At 41.8% G+C, this 22,754-nt stretch overlaps 2 protein-coding genes across 2 annotated transcripts; one reads left to right on the top strand and one right to left on the bottom strand.

Annotated features, from left to right (window-relative positions):
* Nucleotides 1-2,270: 2,270 nt before the first annotated feature.
* Nucleotides 2,271-5,977, top strand: LOC110321759 (cytochrome c oxidase assembly protein COX20, mitochondrial). The gene is made up of 4 exons (XM_021198228.2): nt 2,271-2,625; nt 5,098-5,212; nt 5,295-5,358; nt 5,767-5,977. Exons 1-4 carry the CDS (start codon nt 2,587-2,589, stop codon nt 5,900-5,902), a joined length of 354 nt encoding a protein of 117 aa, XP_021053887.1. The 5' UTR covers nt 2,271-2,586; the 3' UTR covers nt 5,903-5,977.
* Nucleotides 4,475-21,254, bottom strand: Hnrnpu (heterogeneous nuclear ribonucleoprotein U). The gene is made up of 15 exons (XM_021198227.2): nt 20,400-21,254; nt 19,455-19,566; nt 19,290-19,363; nt 17,316-17,455; nt 16,998-17,097; nt 16,306-16,418; nt 15,289-15,552; nt 15,041-15,160; nt 14,546-14,674; nt 14,282-14,450; nt 13,790-14,044; nt 13,377-13,558; nt 13,082-13,153; nt 6,873-12,617; nt 4,475-6,493 (listed from the first exon to the last, which is right to left on the bottom strand). The coding sequence occupies exons 1-14, from the start codon at nt 21,019-21,021 to the stop codon at nt 12,564-12,566; spliced, it is 2,406 nt and encodes an 801-aa protein (XP_021053886.1). The 5' UTR covers nt 21,022-21,254; the 3' UTR covers nt 4,475-6,493; nt 6,873-12,563.
* Between the last annotated feature and the right edge of the window lie 1,500 nt (nt 21,255-22,754).

The following is a 22,754-nucleotide window of genomic DNA, read 5'->3' on the forward strand; positions in this document are numbered from 1 at the left end:
TCTCTCTCTCTCTCTCTCTCTCTCTCTCTCTCTCTCTCTCTCACACACACACACACACACACACACACACACACACACACACGTCAAGAATAACCAAAGGTAGAAAACAGTGCCGCTGGTGTGGCAGGCCCACTTTGATCATATCAAGTTAATGTAAAAAAAGATGTATATAGTAGATTGGAGGCTTTAGTTTTTACTCCATGTATCCATGTATTCTGGTAGGTTTTAAATTTTTGTGTGTGCATATATTAACAGTTCTGGGTATCAAATAAAAAACAAGGCCTTGGGTACTCTTTATCCACTGAGCTATACCTTCAAACCCTCCATTGTTATTATCAGTTTTTGTGTGAAACAGCCCCACTTTGTAGCTGGCCTTAAAGTCACAAGAAACCCACTCTTTCAACCAGAATGCTGGGCTTTTAGGTCAGAGCCAACACATCTACATCTAATGCTATTTTAAACGACTCCGAAATGTATTTGCATAATAATTTTAATTAAGAGAAAGGAAAAAGATTGGAAGAACACAACAGTTACCTCCTTTGTTAACTATAGTTCCTATGAGGAGGGAAACCACACAACCACTCACCCCAATCCTTAGTTAAAAACTCTACAGAGCTGATTCTGCTGTGACAGTACAGACCCGGAATGCTGCAGGTGTGGAGCTAAATTATCTTAGGCTATCCTTGGCCTTCTTAATAGCCATTGCCCACTTCTATGTATAGCTTAGCTTCTATCCTTGTGACTGTCCTTCCGGAATGAAAAAACAGAACACTAACTTCCACCAATCCCAAAGACTAAGAATGTCATCAGATGAAATCTAAGTCCAATAGCCAGAGACATTCCATAAACTGAAGTGTCTTATCTCTTTTGTTACCATATAAAATTCGTATGACAGTTTTATGTTGAATATGGTTTGGGGGCTGTTTGAATCCTGTCCTTGGGTCATACTCATTTACATTTTACTACAGAATAAACTCTATTCCCTTCAAAGTAAAGTTGTTTTTTTTTTCATCCACATCACACCTTCAGGGATAAGGGGCAAGGGTGAGCTTGTTACTTTTCACTATTAACTGTTAAAAGACAAAACTGAAAAATATTCTATTTTCGTTAAATTAAGAAACTTTAGCGAATCCATGACGACATTTTTCAAACAAGTGAAATGGACTCCAACTCAGTATACTCTAGCAACGTCTCAGTCAAAAGTAAAATGGTAACGCCATTTCCTCGGTATTTTTCCCGTTACGTCCTTTATACCGCAATTAGGAATGCAAAAGAATTCTTTTCTCCTTTATGGAATATTACTACTACCTTAAATATTACCTTCCAGACAAGAATTCAAAGCCTAGCTAGCCAAGAATTTCAGCAGCAGAGCATCCCAAACTTTCAAGATAACAGTTCCTTTTCTAGTCCTAGTAATATTAGAGCATTATACACTTTGTAACGGTTCAGTTTTCTTTAAAAAAAAAAAAAAAACACACAACTTACTACGCATAAAGAGAAATATAAATCACTTTTACCCCCTTGGATTGGCGGAAAGCAGTTAATGAGCATGAAGAATGAGACAGTAAGCAGTCGGCATGGTAGTTAGGATGAGACCCTCCCAGCTAACACTGACGGGCAAGTAGCGTGCAGCACGCTACGTGAAAGGCAGCATGACTCTGCACAATGACAGGCCGGGACATTTTCCGGGGAAGGGCCGTTTGGAACGGAAGAGGCCAAATCGGGAAATAGAGAGGTAAACAAAGAAAGGCAAAAGGCCGGATCCAGGACATTAACCCGAAAACGGAGTCGCCACCGCCTGCTGAACTGGCTGACACTTGGACCCAAACGACCCACGGTCTGGGTTGCTACCCGCTGTGTCACCGTCGCGTCACCCCTCGGCCTCCCTCCCGAAGGAAGGCTCTTGCGGCCTGACGCATGCCCCTTGGGTAGCGGCCGCCTCCATTTTGTCCTGGGTCTCCTCCACGCGAGCGGCGCGCTATTTTTAACCTAAATCTGCAGGCCGGAGGGGGAGGGGCGTGGGCATGGCGGGCGCCGGGAGGGACTGAGGCGGGGGTGCGGGAGGTTGTCAAGGTCACCAAAGCTAGGACAAAGGACACGCCTGGAACGAGGCCCGCGGAAACAGCGCCAGGCGACTTCCGGCACTGCGGGGGCCGACAAGCCCGGACTCCCGCCCTCTCGGAGGACAAAGCGGCGCGCGACGCGCGGCCCCGGCTACGCCCTCGGCGCGCGCCCGGCGCCCAGCACGGGGGCGCGCACAACGGTTGAAATGGCGGTTAAGGCGGAGGCGGGGCTGAGGGAAGCGAGTTTCTCGGTGCCCCTTGACTCGGGCCACCCAGCCTGCGAGACCGGAGCCGGTGGCGCTTCTCTAGGTTGCCACCTCTCGCGTTCCATTCATGATGGTCGGTTGCGGGGTTGGAAAACAGTGTGGCCGGTTCCATGGAACAAAGGAGTGTGCCACGGCGGCCTTCGGGACAGCAGCAGAACGCTCCCTAAGATGGCCGCCGCCGCGCGGGGGTGGGGTGGGCGGAACTCACGTTGCTTCCGTCGCGGGCCTGGGCGGGGCGATGGAGAGGACTGGTACCCATGGCTGCTGCCCCGGAACCCCACGAGACGGAGAAAAAGGTAATGTTCGCCGAGGGGCACGGGGTGTGTGTGTGTGGTTGTTGTGGAGGTGCGCAGGCGGCGACCCGGTTTCCTAGACCTGTCCCCATGGCCGCGACCTATCTAGTCCTCATATCCCGGATATATCTAAATTGCTAAACTATTGAGCAGGCCCGTGGGATCAGAAAACGGAGACTGATCCAAAACTAGCACTACATTGGACTTGGTAGAAAGCGCTAATAGAGGGGCATGAAAAATCTCCGGAGAGCTGGGCGTGATGGTGCATGCCAGTAATCTCCGCATTTATAAGGCTGAGACAGGGGTAAGTTCTGGGCCAGCAAGTGTTATCAATCCTTTACCTTGCACAACACAGGAGCACACACTCACAGGTAAGGAAGATTTGTTAATTCAATGTGAGTACTGCAGTTTGACCTCTATTATTTAAAAAGACAAACTCTCCACTGTCCATGAAGCTGACATCCTACTGGGGTAGGAAGTCGAATTTCATCTATTTAAGCTAGCTGAGAAAAAAAACTGCAGTTTGGCCATGAACTGCTAGGCCTGATAGAATGGCTACAGGAAGGTGTCCCTAGTGGAGACTAATAAGCCCATGATTAAGTGTCTAAAAGATGTCGTCAGATGCTACCTATCAAATGAAAACTTGCTAGCACAAGTAAGGTCAAATGCAGTGTTTGCTTCATAGCTCATCTAGACTTGCACAGTGGAAACTTCTGCTCTGAGAAATAAGGCCATTAAGGCTTGGGATGGGCACGCCTTTAAACCAGGCACTTAGGAGCCAGGGCTACAAAGAAAACCTGAAAACCTGTCTCAGAAAAAAAAAAAAGACAAGATTTAAAAGACAAAAAATTTTGGAAGCAAAATAAACTACTTGAAAATACTTTGGTCGGTTTGTAAAACAAGCAGATGAATATACTTAGTCTCACAAACAGGGAGTCAAATAAACGGCATCCAACTGATAAGTCCCAAGGAAGAAAGTTAAAATATGTAAAAGGAGGGGACACTGGCTAGTGAAAATAGCAAGCCAAGAGACACATTTACTGTGTAAATTTTATCAAATGTTTTCCCGATGAGATGGAATCTTAAGTATACCTTTGCCTAAACAGTGGCCATGAGCATATGGGCACTAAATTAATGCTTAAGCAAAAAATAGGCATCATCTAGACAATATAGTCTTGCAAGGAAACAGAAAAATGTGGAAGCTGAATCCTTCAGAGGATCAAAGTGCTTATTTACCCCCTCTGTTTAAGTCTCAGGAGCTCTTGTGGTAGACCTGCCCAAATCAGGCAGAATTTAAAGTCTTTTTGAATGAAATAGCAGCAGTCCTTGAGGGGAGACTGGCTTTTAGGACCACTGATGAACTTACCACAGGAAACTTGAAAGGTTTAATGCCAACTTTTTGCGATGACACACTTAATGGTAAACTTGTATCCTAGTGTTCTCGGGAACTGGAGTCACAAAACCACCATGTAGGTAATAACCTAGGCACTTGTAAGGCAGGCAGCCTAGACTGCTTTGCAAGGAATAAGTGATCTCACTATACAAGAAACCCAATTTAAAGCTGTCCGAATAGGTAATACAGGCAGTAGTATGCCAGAAATCCCTTGGCTTCTGTCCTGTGGCAGAATGTCCCCATGTTCATCATGTACTGGATGCTAATTGGCCACAGGAAGTAATTTCCAGAGATTGTATCTGTTTCACCAGGGTAGTGAATTCCCCAGTAGACCTGTAGTTTATCTTATGTGAGCACTTGATGGTAAGAACAGTCCACAATGATTGAAAACTACAACCCTGCTTTATTGAGTCATCATTCAAAAGTTGCGTGTATGATAAAAACAAGAGAAGCAAGTCATCAGTGAAAGAACAATTTTACTTTAATGAAAACCAGGTTACACGTTCAGGCAGATCCTTGAGCTAAGGGAAGTGCAGCTCTACCCTATCTTTAACCGAATCTAACATGTCTTTCTTTTACTCCATTCCCCATCAGTGTAAGTTTCATCTCTTATGCAATCATCCTCTAGAAGCATTGAGTGACATTGCAGAAAACATGTGTTTCCGGGGCTGGGATACAATAGAGAATGAATGGCTTCTTTTCACACATGCAAGTTGTGTGTTTTCGGAGCTCAGACTGACCTCCAATTCACAGCAATGTGGTTGTGTTTCTTCTTGCTGTGTTTCCTGATTGCTGGGATTACATTACAGTCACAAACCACCAGATGTCAAAGACTTGCATGAACACAATGTGAAAAATAGTTTTGACACCCCCCCCCCATCTCTGAGCCAGTGCTGAGTGACGTCCTTGGAAGACTGGTCACTTCATGCTAGAGGTTAATCACTATGCTCATTATTTCAAATGCTGAAGTAAATCCTTAAGTGGCAGATTAGAACACTAAGTTGGCTGAGTGGTAATTCAAAATTGAATGGGAATCCAGCTATTTTCTTGTTTAGGCTAAATTCTTTTTCATTTTATCCTAGACCTTCAAGCTCCTAGGTATTTTAGATGTCGAGAACACTCCATGTGCTCGAGAATCTATACTCTATGGCTCATTAGGATCTATTGTGACTGGACTTGGGCATTTTTTGGTGACCAGTGAGTATTTTTCTTAACTAAAAACAGGTCTACTATAAGGTTCTCTACACATAATTTGTGCTGACCATGCTTTTCCCAATAGGTAGAATTAGAAGATCATGTGATGTTGGAGTAGGAGGATTTATCCTGGTGACCTTAGGATACTGGTATGTTTCCTGGTTAAAGTCAGGATAAGTAACAGGATTCATTCAATAAACACGGATGTGTATATACGCGCACACTCTCTGTGTACTTGTGCTGGGATTAAAGTATGAGCCACCAGTCAGTTTTGTTTTTTTTTGCTGGAAATCTATACTATGGCAATATATAAACCTCCATCATTACCCACCGAATGTTTAACAGATGGCAGAATTCCATTAAGTTTTGAGTGAGTCAGACCCAAGAGTTCTAGTGTTCTGTAACAGGTACAATGACAGAAATCTATGTCCTGTGTAGTTATAAAGAGAATTAAATTAAATTTAGTCCTCTTTATAAGCATTTTGGAAATCTGTGAATTCCTTAGGTTGCTCATATAGGAACTAGTAGCTTACTCATTTTTTTTTCTTTCTTACAAGGTTCCACTGTAGATATAATTTTGCTAAGCAAAGGATCCAGGAAAGAATTGCCAGAGAAGGAATAAAAAATAAGATTTTATATGAAAGCACCCACCTTGACCCTGAAAGAAGAATGAAGACCAACAACAGCAGCTAAGCAACCTCAATCAGCTTTAGGACCCAAACAACTTGTGAACCAACCATAAATTAAAAATCTCATGTGTGAACTGTATTATTTTACATGAAATCCTTGTTCTTTACTGCCAGTACAGTATGTTTGTTAAGACCATGCCAAAAACATGGAATGTAAAACCTTCCTAAGGTGTCAGCTTAATTAATGTTCACAAAAAGTACCATCAGCCTGAAGGAGAAATCACACCCAAGCAAGGATATTTATATCCATTACTGGCCCTAGACTGTGTCAAGATGAGCCAACCTTGACAATTTTGTTCTTCACCTATCCTTCAACAGAAAAGATTGCTTTCCTTTAATCACCATGAAGGCCAGGGTGTAGAGAATTGTGTGACTGTCAGCCAGTGGTGGGCACTGAAAAGTTATCATCTGGTAGAAACCCCAATTTTATTGAGTTGAGTTTGTGTGGACAGTGTACGTATGCTCTTATCCGCATCACTATGAAAAACCAGAGATTTGAATTCCTTCCAGCTTTAATATCTTACCATGAAAGGGAGACCTCTCTTGGCTGGTTAACATCTTCACTACTTACAAATTCATTTTCACAGCAGCACAACTAGATAAAGAGAGTCACAAAGCATTTAGTCTCCTTCACTTTCTTGAACATGCCACTTTATATATTTAATTCCCTGACCACTGATCCCTTTAATATTGTACTTGACAATTTCACTGTAACCTAGCCTATGTTAGCATCCCAGTATGGGCATTACAGATGTGAGCCATATCCAGCGTAATTCAACCTACTTTCATCCCATCTACACAATTAAGCTGAGCCTCCTGTACAACAGAAACTTCAACAGGCTGTACCACATAAACCCTGTGTTTCTCATAAGGTCAGGCACAATGGTTCCATAGCAATATACTACTAGGTAAATTCAAAGACAATATGGCCACCCCAACCCAATCTTTTACACAAAAATTTTAAATTCACCTACCTTCTATGCCCTCCATGTACACCGCTTCTTTGTCTCGATAATCCCGAAATGTCATACTAGGTGGCATAGCAGTAGGTACCAGCCAAAAAGCTGATTAAAATAGAATTGTAGTGTTAGTAATTTTAAAGTTCTGGGGTAGCTATCTACCATTCCTAGGCTGTAATTCCTTTCCCTGTTTCCCTCAACCCCTCCCCTCATTGACTCCTTATTTTTCCATCTTAGTAAAAGGACCTCAGGGAGATTTAATAGGAACAGCTTTTTTTCTGGACTTGTGACTTACTGGAGTTTGGCAACTATGCTAAAACCAGTATTTGATTTGCAAGCATCTTTTTATAGTCTACGTACCTCTAACTCCATCGATGGTTTCCCTTTGCTTCGATTATATAATGCGGAGGTCTATATAATAAATTCAGGATTCCTGTTTATGCACTTTTCAGCAAAGAGCTAAGGATCAAATAGGGTTTGAATCCTTCTATTCCTAGATAGAAATCTGACAGGTGTCAACGCACCCTTTTAGAAATCATGTTAAATATATACTATTCTTTGGGTACGCAGACCTTAATAAATAGGAAGATTAAACAATTTCTAAAATTCTGACTTGTAACAGTCCTTTAAAATCAATTTTGAAGCAGGTTAATGTTTAAATAATTATTGTATCAGGTGAATATAATAGCCAGAATCCACTACTACCACCCAAATACTGGTACTACATACATGTTAAATTAAGTTCAATTTTTAATATTTTAAACTATTTGAGAGCAAAGCTGTTGCAGCAAGGAAAAATTAGGATATTTTCCAATGTATTACAGTTTATAGCATAAAGTACTAGGTAGAAAGTTGTATTTAACACTACATTTACTCTACCCTTCCAGTTTCTAATGAAGACATTGACTAAAAATTAAATGATAAACATTTCTAAATGTAACAGAGCTTACTGTCCCTGTTTATGGCATACTCCTTAAGAGGAATAATCTGCATATACTGTAAAGAAACATGCTCCCTAGCAAATGCTTCTTTATCATGGAGATAAGACATGTCTGTCTTAATAGATTTTCTACAACTTTGTTTTTCTCAATAAACCTTTGGCTGCCTACTCTTAAAGCCAATTAGGTTGCCTTTGAGGGAACAGCTATTTTGCTGCACAAACCCAAATATAACTGTTGCCATCAAAACTGAAAACAAGCCCTCTCATGGACTTCACCTAAACTTAATCTATGTTTTACAATAGTAAAAGCTCTAAGGGAAACTCAAGCCAAGTTTCCCATTAACTTTAGTGTCTGACTTTCTTATCTAGTTTTTGGACTTCTAAAAATGTATTCACTTCACTACCACAGTCTGGTCAAGCCAGGAGAAAAACTGGAAGCAAGGGCAGAAAAGTCCCCTAAGGACCACTGTTGAGGGTGTCTTTAAAGCTTAGACTTGATTATAGTCTTTACACTTTACTTCTGATAATACAAAGGTAAAGTCAGAAAATCTTCCAGAATCTTCCTGTCCATTTGGTTGCCAATAGCTTTGTATAAGGTGGTCCTGGAAACCTAGCATAATTGGTAAACATACAAGCAGCAATTAATTTGAATACCTATTAGAATCACTGGAACACATTTAGTTGGGCCCCCTTTACTCTTCACACAGCACATTCACATGGACAGACTAAGAAAAAGGAGATGAAATTTAAATCAACACATTGCTTTTATTTCTAAGCTAACAAGAAAATGAAGTATGCTGGATCACTTGAATTCTTATTGTCCATGATTCTTCCATCTCAATTAGCTAAGTACTCAGCTGACAACTGGAAGCATTTAGGTATGCTTTTAATACCTCAATTCCCATCAAATTTTGATTTGGCTTCAATTTTTGGCAAAATATGTGTTAAAATGTTAGATTTTTTAAGTGAATAAACTACTTTCTATCATCTCAAAAACAGTCTAAAGGGAAACAGATTAACTAATAACCCAACAGCAGTTCAGCTGTTAGACTCAAACCCAAGTAGATTTCATAGATTAGCTTATATTAGTTGACATAGCATTATGCCATTGCTACATAAGGTGTTCAGTTATCCAAAGAAATGCCTAGAACCTCTTAGGTTTTTACAGGCAGAATATATAATACCCTAAACTGCCATTAGTGACATTGTAAGTTCCCTATATGCATGATCAGCAATGTTAAAAAGCAAACCTCTCCATTCACTTCTCTTGATTCAGACTAAATTTTGTCATAAAGACCTCTTTCCCAAGTTTGTATGTATTTAGGCAGTGACTACAAACTAATGTCCTGGTAACAAACAGGTTACTGGCCTATCACTATATTTAACACATACTAGCCTACCAGCACTGGGTTTGTAAGATGTTTCACTTTCTAAGTGATTATATACAGTTTTGCCTTCTGAATTCCTCCTTACAAATTAAGTGAAATTCTAGAGCATTTCAATATTCAGTCTCCTGTACTTTTATGCAATGGGGAAAGATAAGAATGTATCAATATCATTCCTTCCTAAGTTCTTACTTTCAACCTATTTGGCATCAAACCCATAAATTTGCAAATAAAGTAGCATCCACTTAAGGATTCCTGATTCTACCCACTAATCTATACCAATGCTGCATTATCTCCTTCAATAAGCACTACAGCTCCAAGGGCTTCAGAAAAGAAAAGGTTAGTGACAAGGATTGGTGAGACAAAGATCACTCCAACTAGACAAAGTTCTTTGAATACCTCTCTCATAAACATGTACCCATACCAAGTACTAATAAGCAAAAAAACCCTACAGACTGCCTAGAACTTCCCATTTTAGTATTGTTTGAAGCATGCCTTGTATCTACTCTATTTGCTCAAATGCCAAGCTAAAAATCATACAAGGAAAAGGCTCCCCATGAGAGCAACTGAGTGTTTTGGACAAGCCACAAAACTATCAAGCATTGCCGAGTACTGACCCAGGCACCAGAGTAATATAGAGAAGGAAAAGAAAAACAAACAAACAAAAAAAAACACTCTTAAAATAGCTTTAGGTTAAAGTACTGTTGCTAATCTGTCTACAGAAAACAGCTGAAGAATGAATGCTGGAGTGTAGTTATCTGCTACAAATTTTGTTCACTTTAATAAAAAATATATTACATTTATGTGAAAAAGAAATTAGTTTAAGCTTATTCTACATTTAAAAAAAATCAATTATATTTACATTGATGTACAGAACTAGGCTTTCACACCCAAGTGCATACTGCCTAAAATACCACTGAAATGTGATTAAAATATTTGCCATTGAAATAGTCTATAGACTTGTAGTTACATTAGTGAGAACGCTTCTTTGCTATTAATCTATACCATTTTCCTAGTAACAATGTTAACTAATTTATTACCTCTTAGGTGCTGATAATAAGTGCTCTACCACTGATCTACAATGGCAGCCACCTTCCCCAGCTTTTGGCTCTGCTGGTACTGAATTAGAGAACCTCACAATGTAGTATGTAGCCCAGGCTGCCCTCTAGCTTGTATCCTTTTTGCCCCTCTGCAGATTGAACAGACTTGTGCTATCATGCCCAGCTTAATTAAAAATCAAGTCAATTCTTTCCTTCGGGTCTGATCCTATCAATATTTGGGAATTTTAATAACTTAAGTCGTTTTTCCAATTTTTGAATGGATTCCCTCTTTTCCATTTCTTAAAGAAAACCTACATGTACAGATGTAACTAGTGAGATCACTTCAGATAGCAATCTTTCCCTCCCGTTCAATTTTTCGGGCAATGCATGCGTCATGTTCTACTTTGTCATTTGACTCTTTTTTGTAGCCATGAGTCTCTAGTGCTAGGTCTGTGCAAGATTTTTGGAAGGCACGGATTAGAACATTAGGATTAATATTGAATTGCTCCCAGAATTAGGAATATATAATCATATGTATACAGGGTAGATACTCATACCAATGGTTTATAGGAGTTAACTAAGCCGAGAACTACTTTGTAGTGTTATTTCTGAGGCAACCTGTTTGCAGAAACTAGCCTGTAGCAATTCCTAGAGTATTATATAGTATTAAAAAAAAATCTGATTTAAAACAAAGTACTACAGCAATCAACAATACAGGAAAATCTGAACTTACCAGAAGCAGGCTAAAAACACTAACTAGACTAAATTCTAATTTTAGTTCTACAGTTTGACTCCTGATTCCCCACTTCACACAGTGAGGGTCCTTTACAAGATTTAAGTGTTCTGTGCAAACCCAATAAAATTACAAATAGGGGATCTAATTTATCACATAGCTAGTTAAGTTAGCAGCATCGTGTAGTAGTGAAATCAATGACTGGCTTGCATGATGGCTTCTAAAAGCATCTGTTCCCAAAGTTTCATGTATCATATGTATATTATCAGGTGAGGACAGCCATTCACATTTCATGAACATGATAATTGAACATTAACTTCTCCCAGCCAGTACCTTTGCCCCTCATAATTGTTAAAAGCAGTCTTGGGGGGAGGGGAAGGGACAAATTCAACTTTATAAAATCAATCAGTATACATTTAAGTTTTTAAAACCTAAATGTTCCAAAGTACAGAGTAAAGAATAAGCTGTCCAGAAAGCACACACTTAAAATTTCTCCTCTTGGGAGTCATACTATAAAGGGATTTAGACCTTGATGGCGAGAATCCCAAACAAGAGTAAAATGAATTCTTTTTATTGCAAACAAACGTCTAAATTAATTTCTCCACCCACTTTCTTTAGAAAGAAAAAGAAATCAGCAGGCTAAGGAGATACCCATTCAAGAACTGACATGATTAAAAATTAAGATATAAATGGGTGACTCACAATTTCATTAGCTTACAAAGATGGTGGAGTTAACTACTACAAGCACACTAGTAATACAGTATTTGTGGGAGAAGGGCATACAGACATAGCTAACTTCATATAGATCCCATTAGACAACTGGATTTACAACAAGTTTTTTTTAATAAGAAATGGGCAAAGCCAGCTTTCTTTTCAGAATCAAAATGCAGAACAAATGGAAAAATTTGTGGTATTTAACCTTCACAAGTTTGAGCCTCCACATATAATGCAACCAAGTTTACATTTTTAAACAGCCCTTCTACATACACTCCATCTTCTCAATCTTGGTTCCAAATATTATCTTCATTCCCAATTATGCCAATTCCATTGTTAAACAGAAAAAAATAGCCTTCCCGTTTTGTCAGAGATTACCCGTCCACTATCACCCGGCAGGCAGTCTGGAGAGGATGGAGTGTATCATGAGCAGTACAGAATCTTAATGCAATCCATGAGGACCCCTTAGTCCTTCCATGAATCTGGCTGCTAACATTGCTATTTTATTGTGACAATGACTCCCGACTGTTATTCTCTGTGAGAAATGGGGGAGTAAATGCTTAATAAAAGACACCAGGTACAAAGCAACATTTTACTTTTGTTGTGATAAAAAAAGTCACATTTTACAGATAAAATGTAGAACCCTGAAATACTGACACATTCTCTTATCGTGCACAATGCTGAGGTTCTCTTACGATTCACTTTAAAACTGCAATTAAAAATGTACAAAAAAGAAAAGAAAAAAAAAAAAAATCAACCCACAAAGCTTCTAAAAAAGGAACCCGCAGGCACTTCCTCTTGTGGAATGTTTAAAAAGTTAGCCTACTAAAGAAAACAGTCGACTTCTTGTGAAGGTTTTGGAGAAATATGCATCAGTTCGTTTTATTTGGGTATTCAATAATATCCTTGGTGATAATGCTGACTCCATGGCTTCTGACCCCAGAATTGCTGTAAGAGAAAATTTTGTTTTTAAAGAAAAAAACATCAATAAGCCACTCAAATTGTTTTTAGGAAATGACAATGATCTAATTCAGAGTAATTGCTGGAAACAAACTTATCACACTTAATTTCTACATCAGATCAGAGACTTAATTTTAATTTACCAATTACCCATATTATTTACCAATGCACATTACCAAAGGAAACACAAGACTTAGGGTTAGTTTATGTAATTAATACTATTAAAAAAATGACCATGTAGTAAAACAACCATATGTATTAAATATTACTTTATCTAAAGTAATGTTAAAATCCAGCCTATCCATGGTTACAGTAACAATAACACAGTAACAATTATAGACACCTTGTCTTATTAATGTATAAAACTCTTCAATTCCTGGGTAAGAACTTTCATCTCAATCTTGTAAACATTAACACTATAACGTATGTAAATCATTTAAGAAACTACTTACACCCTGCTGCCACTGGTTGTAGCCCTGAGATTGATTTTTGTAGCCACGATTATTTCCTCGTCCTCTGAAGTTCTGTAAGTTTTAAAAAAAAAAAATCTGTAAGTAAAGAGCTCAAGCAATGGTTGGCTATTTTTTAGGGAGGGGTAAGCAGAAACCCTTATTTCCCAAGCTCACTGCTGTTATTAGTGACCTGAAAAAGCAAAGTCCAATAAACTAAAATGTTTCACAGCTATGTCAACGTTGCCAGTTAAGACTACCAACATCCATTCATCTACATTTCAGGGCAAATCAATACCTGGTTATAGTTCCCTCTGTTGGGCATTCCACCTCTGTTGTAATTCCCTCTGTTTGAATAACCACCTCGGCCAGGAAAAACAGGGCCACGCGGATATGGATAGCCAATTCCACCAGTTCTGCCACCACCACCTCTCTGTGGCATGTTGCCTCTCCTATTATATCCACCACGATTCCCAGGAGCTAAATAAATGCATGAAGGGTTTATTTTAGCTATTACACACCAAGGAAGAGTTCATACAGTTATATCTTATCATTAATGAAAAAGTAAGCAACGCCCAGTTTTAAGTATACCCAATACACTCCCCATTGTGTATTAGTCAAATGTGGCAGCAAATTAAGAAACCAACTTCCTATTTAACTTAAAAAAATAAACTCATTTTCAAATCCCAGTAACAGGCAAAATTAACTTGCCTCCTCCTCTGAAATTGCCACCTCGCATATTGAATCCTCCACGTCCTCTATGGCCACCACCTCTGTTGAACTGATTCTTGCCACTCTTACTTTTATTGCTTTTCTTTGAGCCAGTGTTTTGCTTCTTTTCTGGTGGCAGTGCCTTTTTGCTTTCTTCTTTATATTGCTCCAAAAGCTTTTGGGCTTCCTCCTTCTGAAGTTCAACATAGGTTATTTCATCAAAGCATTCTGCAACCTCTGGAAGGGTGAAGTTTCCTACAAGGAATAAAGTCAAACTTATAAATCAATTATGAAAATTTAAACTCTATGAACTTTATCTCTGAATGTGTTTCTTTCATAGTATCTGGTCATGGCTTCATCACATTCTTAGTATAATAACCATACAAATTTCTATTTACCAGATTAGTATAATCTCTCTAAAAGTGAAGATATTTTCTAGGTATAAATCACCAAACAAGACTTAAGACAGTAAAAATAAAACGAACTCCGTGCCTTTCATCTTGAGGACAGCATGTTCTGGTAGGTCCTTTCCCTCTACTTCCGCCTTCTTCTGTGTCCTCTGCTTATAGTCTTCATCTTTTGGGCACACTACAACAGCTTTCCGCTGAAAGCCTGCAAACAGGCACATTTTTCTTCTCTGGGCAGCAGCAGACACATTTGTCTTGAGGGGGAAATGTTAAAGACGTTAATGTTGTACCTTACCAATTCTCAGTTAATTTCTCTTTAACTTCAAAGCTACTACTATTCTTCTCTTACCTGATCCAGAATAAAATTTCGCTTCTTACTTGCACCAATCTCAATAAACTTTCCAAGACACTGTGGGGCTCTCTGCAGCAGTGTGTTCAGTTTTCCAGTATCTGCCATTTGCTTCTTAAAACCTGCCACCTAACAAAATATTGTAAAAAGCTTAGAACTACAGGAACCAGGCATCATTTTATAAATATTCAATTGCATCCTTTCAATAGTTACCAAAAAATGTCTTTTGGCACTACTGTTAATGACTTATGAAAAAGCAGTCACTGGAAGACAGAAAAATTTAAGTACTCCCATCTTGTTTTTAGCAAAAATCATTTCCTCTAAGATATTAATAAATGAAAACACAAGCCAACATTAACCCAGGATAATTTCTGACTCCAATTATTTGTCTTAGTGCTGAAGACGAAAGCCAGGGCATAGTGTTGTTCTAGGCAAGTGCCTGCCCTTTGCTCTACTCCCCCTTCCTTCTCAACACTTTAATTTCAAGTTACTTACCATCATTTTATCCATAATAGTATTTGTTCCAAGAATGTTGTATTTCCCAGGGTTTTCAGCTGCATGTTTAGTAACCCAGGTAGTTTTTCCAGCTCCTGGCAAGCCAATCATCATTACAACCTACAGTGAGAAAAAGGAAGTGCTATCACTCAGCAGTAAATATTAACAATTCCATAACCTATTCATCCTTTACTCTTCTCCTAATGTCAACCGCAACCCAATCTGCACCATCAAACAATAAAACTTACTTCACAATCCTTCTTCTCTTCAGGTCCTTTTGGTCCTCTAACTCGGTCCTCTAAGGGGACATTTTGGATAAAAGTACAATCTTCAGGTATTGGGAAGTATGGCTTTTCCTTTTGACCGAAATTAAATTCAACTGCACAGTTATGGCAGAGAACATGTGGGAATAGTGGCCGGTCAGCGAGAACTTCCTTACTGATCTTAAAGGCAACACCAAGATCTTGTCCATTCTTCGCATAAGAAAGTTCAACTTCATCAGTTTCAAAGTTCTGTTGAATACAATTTAAAAAAAAAAAAAAAAAAAATCAGAAGACAGCAACAGACCCCATTATAGATGGTTTTGAGACATTACATAATTGCTGGGATTTGAACTCAGGACCTCTGGAAGAATAGTCAATACTCTTAATTGCTGAGCCATCTCTTCAGCTCTTAAAAAAAAAAAATCCAGTTTTAAAACTCCCTATATCAGCCGGTTGTGGTGGCACACGGATTTCTGAGTTCAAGGCCAGCCCGGTCTACAAAGTAAGTTCCAGGACAGCTAGGGCTACACAGAGAAACCCTGTCTCAAAAAAAAAAAACAAAAAACAAAAACAAAAAAAGAAAAGCCAAACTCCCTGTATCAAGACACACATTACCATGTTTAGGCTAATTGCAAAGAACTAATGGCTATAAAACAAACCCCAAGAATCAGGCCTTAGATATATCTTTCAGGCCAATTATTTTTCCTTTCAAAATGTGATAATGACCCTGCAGTCTTATTTTCCCAGTTTCAACTGCTTTTGTGTGGCTAAGGTTCCATGTTAGGCAACTTCCTATCACTAAAGTGGAGCTAGACTGGCTGCTGCTGCTTCCCTCCCAGATGAAATCTCAAGCCTTTACACTAGTGAAAGGTGCCCAAACTCAGGTCCTCCTTACCTTACACACCACAAATCCAACCACTGAGCCTGTCCCAAGCCAGTTGCATATATTTAACCACAAGTATCTTTTATATAAATAGCTAATGACATTTACAGGTAACTTACAGCAAAGCATGTAATCACATCATTTTCATCAAACTTCTCCCCATAATCTTCTGTCTCACAGTTGCATGTTTTTATTCCTTTCAGAGAATACCCGTAAGAAAATTCTTCTTCACCTTGGGGGGGGGGGGAAGAAACGTAATTAGTATCTACATAATTAGTATCTTAAGCAGTCCAAAGATCTACCTAACCTCCATTTAAAATCTATGCTAAAAATTATTAGTGCGCGGGGCTGGTGAGATGGCTCAGTGGATAAGAGCACCCGACTGCTCTTCCAAAGGTCCAGAGTTCAAATCCCAGCAACCACATGGTGGCTCATAACCATCCCTAACAAGATCTGATGCCCTCTTCTGGAGTGTCTGAAGTCAGCTACAGTGTACTTACATATAATAAATAAATCTTTAAAAAAAAAAATTATTAGTGCGCATATAATCCAACAATCTAGCATGCCTCTAACAGATGCCTAAGTGACATAAGGTCAGGTAGGATACATAAATGGATAATCTAGCCAGGCAGTGGTAGCGTACACTTTTAACCCCAGCACTTGGGAGGCAGAGGCAAGTGGATCTTTGTAAGCCAGCCTGGTTCAGAGTGAGTTCCAGGACTGCAGAGAAACTCTACCACAGAAAAACCAAGACACACACACACACACCCCTGAAAATCTGCATGAATGTTATACTCAAACGCAAACTTACCAAGCAACATTCCACTTGTGGTTAGCGACCAGCCAATCCGAACTTCATGTATATCAATATCTTTTGTATATAAGTGTCTTACTGGAATCTTCTCCGTTACCTTAAAAAAAAAAAAAAAAAAAAATCAGACAACTACTATGACTTAGCTGTAGAACACAGACCTCTAGCTTACTTCATTTGGGCTGTAAGTAGACCATTATTATCAAAAAAGATTAACCAAGTCTGTTGAGAATCCCCTTTTATTTCAGACAGAGTTCCTTTTGACCTATACAACCATTGAATACAAATAGGTTCTCAAAAGTCACAAAACTCATTTACCTTCATCTCAAAGCAGACTTTGCCTTTTGACACGCCATAAGAAGCTCTTCCTCCAGCCCACAGGAAAGCAAAACTCTCCATAGTAAGGGAAGAAGCACTCAGACGGTCTCTCGAGATTTTAAAATGCAGATCACAATTATCTGAAATTACATCACATATAATCCTTTTGATACCCAAACTATTTTAGCTCACTCAAGACATTATTTAGCTTTTCCCCCGTCTAATTTATTACTGCAGAACTTTTAATACATGCTTTCCTTCCTATTCTCATTTTAAGCCCCACTCCCACACCAAGGCAGCCTTCACTGACCATATACTAAAGTCAACAGCCAATTAAAGCCAAAATTTGCAGTGCTTTTTAAGTATGTTAAATGATTTAAACAACGCAACATTAATACATACCTGCTCTGCTCTTTACCTTGGTTTAGAGGCAAGCAGTAGAGGACAGCAGGAAATCAAAGTGAAGCAAGCCAGAACCAGGTACAATTACCAGTGACAATTAAAAACTGAAGGGAAGTCACCAAATATTTAAGAGAGCTGCTGATTCTGTGCTTTGTAAACTAACATCAGGGTTCCAGAACCTTAAATTCTGAAAACTTGTCACTAAGCCAGCTTGAACCCATAAACCTGTAAGTCTAACAAGTGTGTAGCCTTTTAAGATTCCTTTACCCAATCTGAAAAGGTGTCACAACTAGGAATTAACTACCGCCTGGATTATACAAATCCTGTCCTTAACCTTACTATCTTTGGGTGACTAGGGCTCATTAACTGACAGCTTCTCAGAATTCTCACTTGGCAGCTAATGTTAAATTAGTAAGTGGTTGATTTTTATTGAACTCATCTGCAGTTTGATTTCTCCTTAAGCTTTGTTCATAAAATTCCTGACTGCTGATGGAATTAAAATTTGTATATTACAAATATTATCTGACTGGATTCAAAATTCATTTAAGTAGCAATGTTAACTCTTCTCTCTTGAATCATTCCTTATGAGTTTCAAAGTATTTTACATTTCAGTAAAGAACAAAACTTCCAAATTAGTTGTTTTCTCCTTTCAAGTCGTTAACTGACTGTAAAAGTTATGTAGTTAGAAAGCAGTCATTTTACACTTAATTCTCAGGGCTCTGAACACATTTGTATAGGGAAACATGAGAATCCAAGTTTTTAACCCCTTCTACCAAGTGAAATCCTGTAACTAAGCACTTATTTGTATTTTTTTGTCCTGCTCACACCAAAAGATATGTTCTTATTAAATACTAAACCAACTGACTTCTTTAAAGGATAAAAATACAAATCTGACAGCTAAAGCCCATTTCATGGTTTGCAATACTTCCTCATATTCAATTGCAACCCAACTGGGTTAAGTAGCGTATTTACAGTGCTGCCATTGATACCATTCGCTGCTGAAGAAAGCTAGTGGCTCAGACAGCCCACTGCTGCTGCCCCAGGTCTTTGGAAGAAATCAACTTATGTTAAAGCAGCAGCTACTGAACTGGAATTGAGAACAAAAGAGCAGTTATTGAAAGTTAATATTACAATCCTTAGAATAGGGAATACACTTGTGTGCTAATGGGAAAAATCAGTAAGTATTCAACTAGCCCAAATAGCTCACTTAATATAGTTCCACGAGAAAAAAACTAAATCATGTAATCTATGGACAACTTACAGGCAGGTTTTTTAAAAAACAAGTTTCTGGTAGCTGAGCAAAATTTTAGTTTTACATTCCTAAGTACTGAGAAGTTTCAACTCAAAAATATTACCAATTACTAGAGCTTGTTAAATCAATACAACTCATGTGGTATTAATATTTAACTACTGTAGCCTGAGCATAAGCTACTACCTTCCTGCTTCTTAACTGCTAAGTTCCTTAACTGGTTTTTTCCGCTTTAAGATCAACACATTTTTCCTAACACTTAAAACCAATGTTAACACTGCACTTGAAAACGAGCAAAGAGCGGGAAAGTCCGCCTCACTTACAAGTATCAAGACAAACCACTGTGTCATCGAAGTGTTCGTCTTCTTCTTCAACAGGTGGCTGAGGAGACTTGGCTCTGAAAGACAGAATCGTCTCCTGATATAGCTTCCCCCGCCATGTATACAGAAAGAGGGGGCGACAGGGAAGACTGGATGAGGAGCCTCTACCTGCTGTACTTGTTTTCTTCAATGTACTCAAAATACCCTCGGCCATGATCTTCTCGCGGTCTTTTAACGCCTCTTTTTTTATCTCCGCCTTTCTGTTCTGTTTTGCCGTCTCCTATAACGACACAGAACACTGCCTTAAAGCACCAGGCCGAAACTAAATAATGGAGTTAAGCACCTTTTTTCTGTTTCGAACCCCAAAAGCTGTTACTGATTTTTTTTTCAGACTGGTTCTGTGACTTTTTAATCCACAAATGAGAATTTAAAAAAATATATATATATATCACTCTGGATTTGGACTGGAGACATGACGCAGTCGAAAGACGTTACCGAACTTGCCAGCCTACCGCAACCTTCCAGAAAGCATTTTTTAAAAAAGTAAAAAGAAAAAAAAAAAAAGCGCAACACCGCCCGGGCCCACGTGCGCCGGGCCGCGCTCAAACGGGGAGGGGGGAGCCTGGGCCCTCCTCCCCTCCCCCACCCGAGCCCGCGTGCCCCGCCGCCGCATTGTACTGGGCTTCCGCCCCGCTCCCCGCGCCTGCCGCCGGAAGTGACGTCACCGAGCCCCTGCGCTCCTTGCACAATACCGCGGCGCTAAGCCGCCAAAGCCCGCCCGCTCCGGGACCTTCGGGCTCCTCCCCTCCCCCACCGCCGACATGTGCCCGGCCCGCGCGCACGCAGCGCCCCAGCGGCCGGCGCTCCCGCCCGCCCGCCCGCCGCGGCTCCTCCTTCCCCCCCCCCGCGGCAGCTGCAGCTCCCCCCCCAACCCCGGCGCCCGACATACATAATGGAGGCGCCGCCGGCATGGCGAGCAGAGCCTCCCCAGGCTCCCCCGCCCCCACCTCCCGCGGCGCTCGCCCCGAGGGGCCCCGGCAGGCCTGGGGCACGGTCCCCGCGGCCGCGCGCGGCCACCACGCAACACTCACCCGCCACCTTCCGCCTTCTTACCTCCCGCCTGCTGTTGGCCCTGCCTCGCCCCTGGCGGCGCCACCGTCACCGCGAAGAGCGAGGTGGGGCCGCTGCTCTTGCCCGCGGCCTCCTTGCCGGCACCACGCTGCTGGGAAGGCTGCTGCGCCGCCGCCGCCGCCGCCGGCGGTTGGGACTGCTGCTCCCCGTGACCGTTCTCGTCGCCCGCGCCCTCCTCCTCGTCGCCGAGCTCGTCCTCCCCCTCCTGGAAGCCCTGGTCGTCGCCGTTCTCGTCTTCCGACGCCGCCTCCTCCTCCTCCATCGCGCCCGCGTCAGCCGCCCCCGCCGCCCCGTTCTCCTCGCCCAGCTCCATCTGGTCGCCGTCCAGAGCGGCGATGCCCTCCTCCTCCTCGTCGTCTTCGGCGCCGGCCGCGGCCTCCTGCTCTAGGCCCGCTCCCGAGCGCCCGGCCGCATCGCCACCCAGGTCGAGGCTGCCGTTCCCGGGCTCCATGGCGGGCCTGCCTCCGGCCTCGTTGTCCAGCGCGGCCTGGAGTCGATCCATGAGATCGGCCTTGAGGCCCTTGTCGGAGAGGCGCCGCTTCTTGAGCTCCTCCTTCAGCTCCGACACCTTCAGCTTCTTGACATTAACAGGCGAAGAACTCATGTTGAGGGCCCCGGTTCCCCGCTGACTGCTGGCTCCCTCGGCCTGTGGCGGCGGCTGCTGGTCGGCCCGGGCGGCGGCTGCGGCTGGAGATGGCTGAGTGCTGCTGCAGAACGGACCCGCCTGGTGTCGAACGGCGCCAATTCCTTTCACCGAGTTCGCGAGGCGAGACGCGGAGACTCGCCCGGCGCGAGCGAGCACGCAACGTCCTCTCGCCGGGGCGGCGCCGCGCACGTAATATAGGCGCCCCGCCCCCTGCCGAGGCGAGGCCCGCTAGAGCGGCTGCGCGCGCAGGCCCCGCCCCGCCCCGCCCCCACCGCGCGACCTCCGCGCTGAGCCGGGCCGCGCAAATGGAGGCTGTCGGAAGCCACCTTTCGGTTAAACGGACCCGCCGCAGTGGCCGCCGGCCTTTCTGGCTCTTGGGTCGCCGCGCTCCACCGGCGCTCTGCCTTCCGTATCCCGGCGGAGGCTTTCCTCCACCCGCCTTCAGTCCTCACCTGGCATTTCCCACTCGAGAACAGCCTTTCTTCCATCTTAGTTTAGGGGTTTTTTTTGGTTTTCGTTTTTTTTGTTTTTTTGGGTTTTTTTGTCCCTCCGGCTCTAGGTTTAAAACTCTCTTCAAGTTTCCACCGCTGCTCTGTAGAACACTCATAGGTGATTGTTATGAAGAGGTGTTTTTTTTTTTATTTGTTTTTCCTCCATTTAACTGCGTTTTTAAATTTTACAAGTCCTGCCTTGCCAGTTGGACTTATTTTAAGTTCCGCAAGGGCGAGGCCAGAGCCTTTCTTTTGTCTCTTCCCCAACCAGTGGTGCAAGGTCTGGGAAAGAGGCTTGCTGTACTCCACCGTGCCGCACAGCATATAGAGCGGGCCTTGTGCACTACTCACCGTATTTTCTATTGACCCTTAGATTTGCTTGGAAGTTCCCCCTCGTTGTACTGTAAAGATAGGCCTCTGTCCCCTGCAGATCTGACCCACCAGTTTGGAGACCCTTTAATTACAGATGAGAAGGACAGCCAGCCAGCTAGATTATGCACTTTGATCCTCTCCCTGTTTTTTCAGACACTAAACATGTTTGTATACATGCTGAATTGTCTACAAACTGGTAGTAACAAAAGCCTGGTTTTTAGTAAAAAAACACCTGTAGTCCTACTTGGCAGAGTGAGGCAGAAATATCAAGAGTTAAGAGCTAGCCAGGGCTACTTAGTAAGTGCCAGGCTACCCTGGGTTGCATACCAGACCCTATCTCAAGAGAAAAAAAAATGATTTGTTTTTCTGGCATTAAATATGTTGTGTTCTTAAAACTTTTATATAGAATTTAATTTCTACACTGGGGCCTTCCGGTGTAGATTGTACCCAAGCTGCGCTTGGTGGTACATGTGTATAATTTCAATCCTTGGGAGATACAGGCAAGATGATCAAGAATTCAGTGTCAGCCAGGTAGGCTGTGGTGACACCCAAGTTTGGCTCCAGCACTCAGGAGGCAGAGGCAGGCCTCTGAGTCCAAGGCCAACCCTGTCTACAGAGCCAGTTCCAGGACAGCCAGAGCTACACAGAGAAACCCTGTCTCTAACAAAAACTAAGCAACTCGGTCAATAAAATTCAGTGTCATCCTTGGCTACAGAAGTTGAAAGCCAATACAAGATATCTGAGACCCTGTCTCTACAAAAACCAAGCACACCAAAAGGTAAAACTACATGTACTGGTGCTCTGGCAGTAAAGCTGTGGTCTCCGTAT

This window comes from Mus pahari, chromosome 5 (genome assembly GCF_900095145.1).
Source record: "Mus pahari chromosome 5, PAHARI_EIJ_v1.1, whole genome shotgun sequence".
Taxonomy (NCBI): Eukaryota; Metazoa; Chordata; class Mammalia; order Rodentia; family Muridae; genus Mus; species Mus pahari.